At 43.7% G+C, this 9347-nt stretch overlaps 1 protein-coding gene across 1 annotated transcript in view; it reads left to right on the plus strand.

The window, feature by feature from the left end:
* Positions 1–7431, plus strand: part of LOC148509534 (solute carrier family 22 member 7-like) — a 104914-nt gene extending 97483 nt beyond the window's left edge. Inside the window, exons 9-10 of the mRNA XM_088442974.1 lie at positions 4868–5071; positions 6991–7431. Of these exons, the coding sequence (XP_088299100.1) occupies positions 4868–5071; positions 6991–7141 (355 nt within the window). The 3' untranslated portion in view covers positions 7142–7431. The remainder of the gene's footprint in view (positions 1–4867; positions 5072–6990) is intronic.
* The last annotated feature ends 1916 nt before the right edge of the window (positions 7432–9347 follow it).

The raw sequence follows: 9347 nt of genomic DNA on the forward strand, positions 1-9347 counted from the left end.
AGAAAGATAGATAGATAGATAGATAGATAGATAGATAGATAGATAGATAGATAGATAGTACTGGTGTCAGAATGGGGTGCAGGCCGGTGTGACCTGCCGAAGGGTGACACCAAAGTGCTGACTCCTAAATAGTGAGAGGAGCCGGGGGCTGTACACAGAGTGGTCCCTCCAGGACCCCCGTAGTGACTAAAACTGTTGTTCGGCCCATGAGGCCACACCCCATGCCTGCAAGGCCACACCCCTTTTCCCGCTGCGCGACTTTGCGGTGCGCACTAGAACCCTCCTCACACTGGTTGTCACAGCGGGGAGGGACACCACTGATAGAGACAGATAGATGATAGGTAGGTAGATAGTTGGATTAATGGAGGATTGATAGATAGATAGATAGATAGATAGGTAGACAGATGATATATATATTGAGCACTCAATATATCAATTGATTTCAAATTTTAATATAAAAAAATAAATAAATCATTAGGGCCTAATTCAGTGTCAGATGCAGAAGCAGCTGTGACTTTTGCCGCAGTCGCCTCTGCAACTTTATGCTAATACCGCTACAAAGCCCTTCCCCTGGTGTACATTATTATTATTATTATCATTTATTTATATGGTGCCACAAGTGTTCCGCAGCGCCTTACAAAGTACATAAACTAGTTGTAGACAAGCGACTTACAGAACAATACACTACAGGACCAGGACATGGATAATATACATTGCTACATTAGCGACCATAACACCCAGATAAGCAACAGAGCATAAGCAACCAAGTGTTAGGTGCCCTAATGGGGAGTAAGAAGTAGATGAAACTAAAGTAGGGAGAAGCACAAGAGGGTAGAGGGCCCTGCTCGTAAGAGCTTACATTCTAAGAGATGTCCTTTCGGACATCATGTGTTCGAAAGGACTGAGACACCCACTGTCAGTGTCCACACATGCTGTAATACTGATTGGTGCGTCCATAGACCTCGCACCAACCCTATGGCAGGTGCCAATTCCCCGTCTGCTTATGGCCTCCTATGTGAGTGATTCAGCGTATTTGTACGCAACCGCTTCCTGCGTCATGCCTGCGACACTCCCAAGGCCGGATTATAAGGGGGGCGACAGTGGCGGTCGTCCCAGAACACCCACACCTAAAGGGCCCCCACACAGCAGCAGCAGCTGCACAAGAGCAGGCACCATTATTAAGCCCCGCCCACCTGGCGGCAAAATGCCGCAATTTGCGGGTCAATCGGCTGGAGGCGGAACCAGTTTGATGCATTTCCATTACAATTGTGTCATTTGGATCCTCCCCTTTCCGATTGACCCACGAATCGCGGCCAAAGCCGAGAGGGGGGCAGAGCTTAATAACATGTTGCCTTCCTGCCAGGTCCCCTCCCCATCCACAACATGCAATACAGATGGTGCAAGGTAAGTGTGTTAGAAATGTGTGTGTGTATGTGTGTATGTTTGTGTGTAATGTACAGTATGTGTGACACATGCATGTGTGGTGTATTTTCTGTGTGACTGTATGTATGTGTGTGTAAGTATATAATGTGTGTGGTGTATGTGTATATATAAAGATATACAATTATATTGATGGAGGCCCCCACAAAGTTGTTGCCCCAGGGCCCACTCAAACCTTAATCCGGCCCTGGATATTCCCTTAAGAAACAACATCTCGGTGTGTCTTTTTAGTCACCCTTCTGTCACTGTCCAGGAACGCCCCTTGCATTTCTGATACGGTGCCTCCAAATCTGTACTGCGACTCTGTAGGTACAAAATCGGGACGCATGCGCAGTGCGACTTAGACTCATATGCAAAAGAAAAAACACAAAGTATATATGGCAGGAATGAATTCACTTATATTAGCAGTAGCAGTCGTCTGGTTAAGTAGGTTAGTATATCACTGTATATGATGCATCCTATGAAAAACACACAAAGGGCTCTATTTACTACAATCAGCATTTTGAATGCAGATTGTAGTGTGATATTATCGACTGAAATCGCATTGCGAATTCAGGCAATATCACAGGGATTTACTAAAATTCCCTTGTAGAGACAGAGCTTGCGATAAAGCTCTGTCCCTGCGAATCCCCTCCGCAGCCTTATCACGTATTTTCGCAAACATTACAGTGACAAGTGTCCAAGCATGCGCCAACCGGCTGCCACTAAGCCCCACCACCCATCGCTAAGCCCCGCCCCCCACGATAGCGACCCCCTCCTTTAATTACACTTACCTCCGGTGATCGGTGCTCTGCTGATGTCCTCTGTGGCTCTGGTCAGCTGACATCCCATCCTGCACTGGGACCCGGTCAGGTGACGACCGGGCCCCAGTGCAGGATGGGAGACCAGCTGACCGGAGGGAAGACATCACCGGAGCACCGATCACTGGCCCTGGACTCTGGTAAGTTGGGTTTTTTTTACCAATTTTTTCTTCTTTTTTTTTACAGTGTATCAGCGTGTGGTCTGTTTAGATCACACATCTGATCACTGGGCCCGGCTCCAGGCTCTGCTCTGCCCATTAGAGCAGAGCAGGACTCCGGTAATCGGGGAAGACCTGGATAACGCCACCTCCAGGTGGTGTTATCACAGGGCTTTCCCCGTTATTTTTTCACAATTTATTTTTAGTAACTTTGGCCAGATCACATTTCCCATTACAATTATGAGAAATGCGATCTGCTTACTAAAAATTAGTGATAATTAGGGCTTGGAGTAGAATTTTACGAATTCTACTCCAATTGCCCTTTAGTAACTTTAGGTGATACTAAAATAATGTGAAAAGGGTGTGAAAACACCCTTTTTCACTTTATTTTAGTAAAAATAATGTTAATAAATAGAGCCTATAGAGTGAACAAAATGCGTTGGTGAGGAGGGTAATCTTGTGAACTCACAATTTGAAAAGAACATTCTGCCCTTATTTCTTTTCTTTTTTTTTTTTTGTCCCACTGGTGGATATTAGATCCAGAACAATTTTACTCTATTTTCTTAAGTATGATTTGAGGAATTCCAACAATGAGCGTCCGTTCAGTTTTATCTTGTCTGGAATTTAAATTTTATATACTGGGGTTGATTCATTTATGAACTTTATTTTTGGCCTATGGACTTTGTATTTATTTGTTTGCTTCCATCAGGCAACTTTATGCAGGTGCATAAGGCGAGTGGGACTTGAGGGGGCACCTGCTGAGGCTGCCTTGGACAAAAATGAAGGATATCTCTGACACCCTTATCATGCTTAGGCTAGCGATGGTCGCAGATCCTGTAAGACGCGGCTGCCGCTGCACCATCTATTCTTTATTTAAACCTGCAGCCTGCTCCTCTGGCTGTCAGTGTCATCAGCCTGGTGCAGCAGGCAGGCAGCAGCGTGGGTGACCATCCCCTGCAATCTCCTTCTCTTCCCTCTCACACAGGCAATTATACAAGCTCCACCTCCCAGGCTATACAAGTAGAAGAATGATGAGCTGAATAAGCAGGAGCCAAACAGGCAATGGGACCTTTTTAATGTGTGATTGAGTTAATGGGTGCTGTGGGGAGGGCTGAATTGTGCTGTGGGGAGGGCTGAATTGTTTAATGTGTGTTGGGACTGGGAGGAATGTAGAAATTGGTGCTGGACAGGGGGCTTAATGGGTGCACGGATTAATGGGTGCAGACTGGGGGTTTAGTGGGTGCTAGGAGTGAATGGATTAACAGGTGCTAGGTGAGGGAAGGCTAATGGGTGCTGAAAGGGGGGTTAATGGCTGCTGGGAGTGAAGGTATTAATAGGCTCTTGGTGTTGTGGGTTAATGGGTGCTCACTTTGAATGGAATACTAATTGCTAGGTGGGGGGTAGTGGGTGCTTATAGGGGGGTTAATGAGTGCTAGGTTGAATGGATTGCTGGGTGGGGAGAGGTTAATGTGTGCTGACAGGGTGGACAAATGTGTTAATGGGTGCTGCGAGGGTATATTGATTAATGGTTCTTGATGGGAACGGGTGCTGGGTGTGGAGCAAATGGAGTAATAGGTGCTGGTGGTGAATGGATAAATGGGTTCCTGGTGGAGGGACGCTAGGACGCTAATGGGTGCCGACAGTGTGGATGAATGTGTTAATGGGTACAGGGGAGGAGAACTGAAGAATATGTTAATGGGCGCTGGGACAGTGAATTGAGAAATGGTTTAATGGATGCTTGATGGGGGGAAGTTGCTAAATGGGGTTGTTGGGGACAAAGGTGAATAGGAATATTGGGTGCCCTGATGCTACAACAAAGTGTAATACATTTACAGGCAGGACCCCGTTGTCATAAGACTTTGGTTAACATGGTAACTTGTGGTTTTATGTAAATGATTTGGAAGAGTATATTGGGGAATTAGGGGCGGTAATGTGACGCTTTGCCTAGTGTGCCTAGAAACCTTGGCTTACAAATAACTTTCTTACCTTATTTCTGTCAGTTGAAGTCTCTATATTTAGCATTTTTAAAGGTCATATATTTTACCTCAGGTAAAAGCTCTGACTGCTGACATTTTGTACTGTATAATATGAGTTCATTTCCATCCAGCATGCACTCTGTGGGAGGAATCCAGTTGGCTGCAGGCCGGCAATCCAGTCAGCGGGATTAACCTCGAGCATCATTTCCCAGAGGCGCGCTTTTCCTCACAGCTTCAGGAGCTGCGAGGAAAAGTCAGTGGGAAGAAGGCACCAAAGGGGGTTTCACGCAAGGAAAACCCATTGATTCCGCAATTTATTCCCATTAACCACTGATGTACAGTGCAGGAATAATGCTATTTCATTGAATAGCATTTCCAAGGCGGGGTGGGTAATTAGTCGCAGGGTTTAATTGGATTCCCTTTTACAAGTCTGTCTGAAATGAGTGAACTGCCATCAGTCAATAACTGCTGCTATGGTCTCTTATCTCTGCAGACAGACAGGCCTCGGCTTCTGCTCCTTCATGACCCGTCTGGGCAGCTCTATGGCTCCTCTGGTAATTCTGCTGGACCATTTCTGGATATTTCTGCCTCCTGTGGTATTTAGCTCAATGTCCCTGGTATCTGGCACTGCTGCCTTCTTGCTAACAGAGACGTGTCGTATCGAGTTACCTGAGACCATCCAAGAGGTAGAGCTGAGGTAACACTCCTTATCTACACCAACGTCTTAAAAATCAAGTAAAACCACCAACAAACATTATGAAAGATGAGCTATATAATATTTCATATCAGGTCAATATGATTATATTTCCAACTGTTAGCATCGTTCTATATCTGCTTAGGTAGGCAGAGCTCCTTTCTGGATCACAAGCAGAAGACAGTAACTTGTTTGCAGGCAACAGTGATAAGTGCAATGATTGTTGGATTCAAACCCAAGGCATTGACAAGCGATCAACAAGCGATCAACTGGATCTTTAAGGGGACATAAAAGAGATTATAAGCTTTGTTAACCTACAGTCAAATTAGAAATGAACAACATATATATTCCAGCTACATTAACTAGGGTCTGATTTAGAGTTGGACAAAGTCAAATTGACATTTGCAGAAAAATTGTTGTACTGCCCATCTTCCATATTTTTGGATATTTGTATGTTATATTTGCGTCTGCATGTTCTTATAGAGGCAGGTACCAGTGCATTTACGTGTGCGTTTACCTGTGTAGGATCAGTACATTGGTGACGTGGAGATGCAAGCCAATCAAGATGTGTCTTTTAGATGTGTCTCATTGGGACTTACACGTATCTTTTAGCATCCGCTTGTAAGTTCCTACATTGTTGATGATGACACATTTTTTGCACCATACGTATCTATACATTATGTCACGGTCCTGCGGGCCGGCCCTCCTGATAACCCAATCTGAGGATCGCCGCCCGTGACTTTGACAGGTTACCTCAGCACGTGTGGTTAACTAGACCTGGTTACTGCCACCAGCAGAAGAAGAATATACTGCTAAAGCATAAGGTGAGCTTCTGCTCTCACCTGCATACACAATTATCAATACTAAGAAAAATAGGTAACATGATCCATATGAGGCCTTGGGTCACAAAAAACACAGATCCAGAACTAGAATTAATGTTTAATTCAAGAATATCTTCAAAGCTTATGTACAAAATGTTACAAAGAATATAATAATGTTAAAGAATCACACAGTTAATTACAGTTTCCAGAAAATCAAATCAAATAATAAATGTGAGCAACAAACCATTCAGATCACCTTGGATTAAATGGTTCTGGGATGAGGCCTTCCCAGTGACGAATACGGATCATCTGTAGCCTTCGATAGCCTCATGCAGGATGAACAGTGTTTCACATCAGACACACATTTGTATACCCTTTCACAGGCTGCTTTGGGTCACCCCCCCCCCCTTTGGATAGTTTAACCCTTCCATTGTTTAGGTGACTGTAACACAGGGTCTCCTGGTCACCTGAGCAGGGCTTAGGTACTTGCTCACTCCATCCTGATTGAAGCTCAGCTGGCTAGGAGAAAGATTTGACACCTTGCTGGTTGGTCTGTCTCTCGTTGGCCTGTAATAGGGTTATAAACCGACCCCAGTCTTTGATCCTTGCTTCAAGTGAGAAAACCACAGACATTAACAACTTGTACACTGAGCCTAGGGCAATAAGTAAACACTAGCAAGTCAATTACTGCTCAGCTTTACAATTTAAAATACATTTTCCTACAGAAGATAGATATTACATACAATGTTAGCAGTACAATTTGTTCATACGCCCATTCCAAGACTAAATGGGCTTCCCCGCTACACACTAGATTCAAAGTTATGATGCTGTAGTTTATCGCAAAGTACCGCCACAGAAACAGAAGCATATGGACACATTTTTAGATGTGCACTAGACTCAAAAATATATGTTAACTCAAAATCAGTCCCAGGTCATGGATGTTAGGTATTTAGACAGAGAGTGCAGGGGATCCAAGCTCTCCGCTTATAACATCATTCTCAAAATATCTTGTAGATTTATATTGTCCTACCCCATTCACCTCAGGGCAGTTGCTGTAGATGACACTGTTTCTGTAATGTGTGTCTTTCCCATTTTCTGCAGAAATAAGAATCTTACCACTGTGACAGATGGAGACGTCTCTATGTATGTAAATGGGCACCAGAGAGGCTCTGAGAGCATAGCCTCACAGACCGAGGACATCAACCCCGTTACAGAGGAGCCCGATTCTCCGGGCAGCTTAAATGTATCATAAGGAGCCACTGACCAAAGTCCAACCTAGCTAACGGGAGTTTATAGGGCAGACATGACCAGCCAAAGGTTGTTACTGTCCAACTATTAGATGTTTCATATTCTCCCTATTAAAGAGGTCAAATGTTTTGAAAGTTTTTTGAGTCGATCAATGAACACATTTTATTAATAAAAGGTCTGTAACGTTCCCAGCTCACACGCAGTCAGTTTTATTGTATCACAGTGACTGATTATTACAGAAGCCCAAGACATTGACTAGCATGGTACTGTACATAGCCAGATGTGTCCATGATTAAAGAGACCATTCTCAAACCCTTCACTTTGTATTCTCATCACTCCTAATATTATTAAGTACATATAATGTAATGTAAATCTTCTGCTGAACCCTTTAAGAAGGCAATTATACAGCCAGAGAGTTGTGACTCGTCAATTCCACAATTATCAAGCTCATCCTCTCATTGCAAGGTTACAGCTAGAAGTAGCTAATCACAGAGGAGGAAAAGGATGGAGAGTAGACCCATGCCTTGAATACACAACACAAGTAACTGAGACCTTCCTGAGACAACTTTCGGCTGTTTCCCCAGTGAAAATCATTGCACATACTGGGAGTAAATCCAGCTGGCGGAGGACAGGGATGGGACACATTAAGAGGAGAATGCATGTGTGCCTTTCTTTGTAGAGTTGGGATGCAATGAGTAGTAGTAATGCTAGGTGTCCCAGAGTATGTGTATGTATGACTGAAACGCATTTGGTGTATGTGTTCCCATGATAAAATAACCATAGTGTACAGATAGGGCAAGACGGTTGGAACACATAGGACTTCCACCATTCATCCCTTTACAAATAAAATGGGAATCGTCTTTCCCACAGCATCCATATAGAAATGAGAAGTAATGCGAATAGACGGGTGCTAAATCATTTCTTAATGTCTTTACTTAGAATGATACAAATCATAGATGGACATACTTTATGACACTTGGTCACTGGTTATGCAATAAGGAAAGTCACTTTTACATACATATGTTTGTATACTCTTGTCTTGCTAAAGAAGTGACAATGGTTGTTGTAACTATTAAAGATTATGCCAATGAAAAACAGAATGAAACTTTTGAGCTCATTCTCTGTGTTATACTGTCATTCTGATCTGCAATTTTATATAAAGAAAGGAAGCCATTGATGATTATTTCTCTTCAACTTCAATAGATAATATACAAAGTTCTAAGTAGGACCTGGTGTTGTGAAGGAGGGTTTTGTAATTTGGGGGACGGGGGATGGAGAGGTTATAGAATGGGAAGGTTTGAGAAAATGGGTTTTTGGCTGAAATGGAAGAGGGAGAGAGAGGGAGCCAAATGTTGGTTATCTAGAGCTTATGGGGAACCTGATATTAGTGTACAGTGGTCATTGTACCATGGATCCCACACTTTGCAGTATTTTTTTTGCAAGCTGGTCATATATTCCATACTAGTTGTAGCCATATTTACATATGGCTAATAATAGTAGTAATAATAATAACAACAAATAATGAAAAAGAATTTACATTATAGGCCATGTTTTGTTATTATATTGGGTATACTGATTGTTATGTTTGGAATAGAGTGATGTAATAAATAAACAATGTAATATGTGTCTGATTTAATGGCCCGAGGGAGGGATGCACAGCTTGGGCTGAGGCTATAAGGTGGAGCGGGAGACTAACAGTAAGTCTGCGGGTCCCCTTTCCAGTGCCTACCTGGGTGACTTGTATGTGCTGGTAATGTAATAGCAGCTGGGAGTCAGCGGGAGTGTAAGAGCTATTTAACACATGCCGGTTTTGGCCGGTCAGACGAGAAGTGGCCGGTAGCCGGCTGGCTTTTTTCTGGCACTCGGTGCCATTCATAAGCAGCGGCTTTGAGCCGCTTTTTGTGTCAGGTGTTTTTTTTTCCCTATTGGGCATGCGCAGCAGCAGCGCATTCCAGCAGCCCATACACTGTTTGATCAGAGCAGCTACTGCCAGGTATCGGAGGTAGGATTTTCCCTGGCAGTTTTATCGCAGCAGATGAGGACAGCTGGTAACGCCAGTAGCGTCCTCCAGCAGCAGTGAGTAAAAGTAATACACTGCATTCACACTCCCTGTTAGGCTGTATACCTTAGGAAGCCTTACGGTCTATAGTGTCTATAGTGACAGAAGTATAATTAGTTGTTGCAAGGAGAATAGAAGACGTACAGCCGGC

Source organism: Taudactylus pleione, unplaced genomic scaffold (genome assembly GCF_031769625.1).
Source record: "Taudactylus pleione unplaced genomic scaffold, aTauple2 ptg000320l, whole genome shotgun sequence".
Classification (NCBI taxonomy): Eukaryota; Metazoa; Chordata; class Amphibia; order Anura; family Myobatrachidae; genus Taudactylus; species Taudactylus pleione.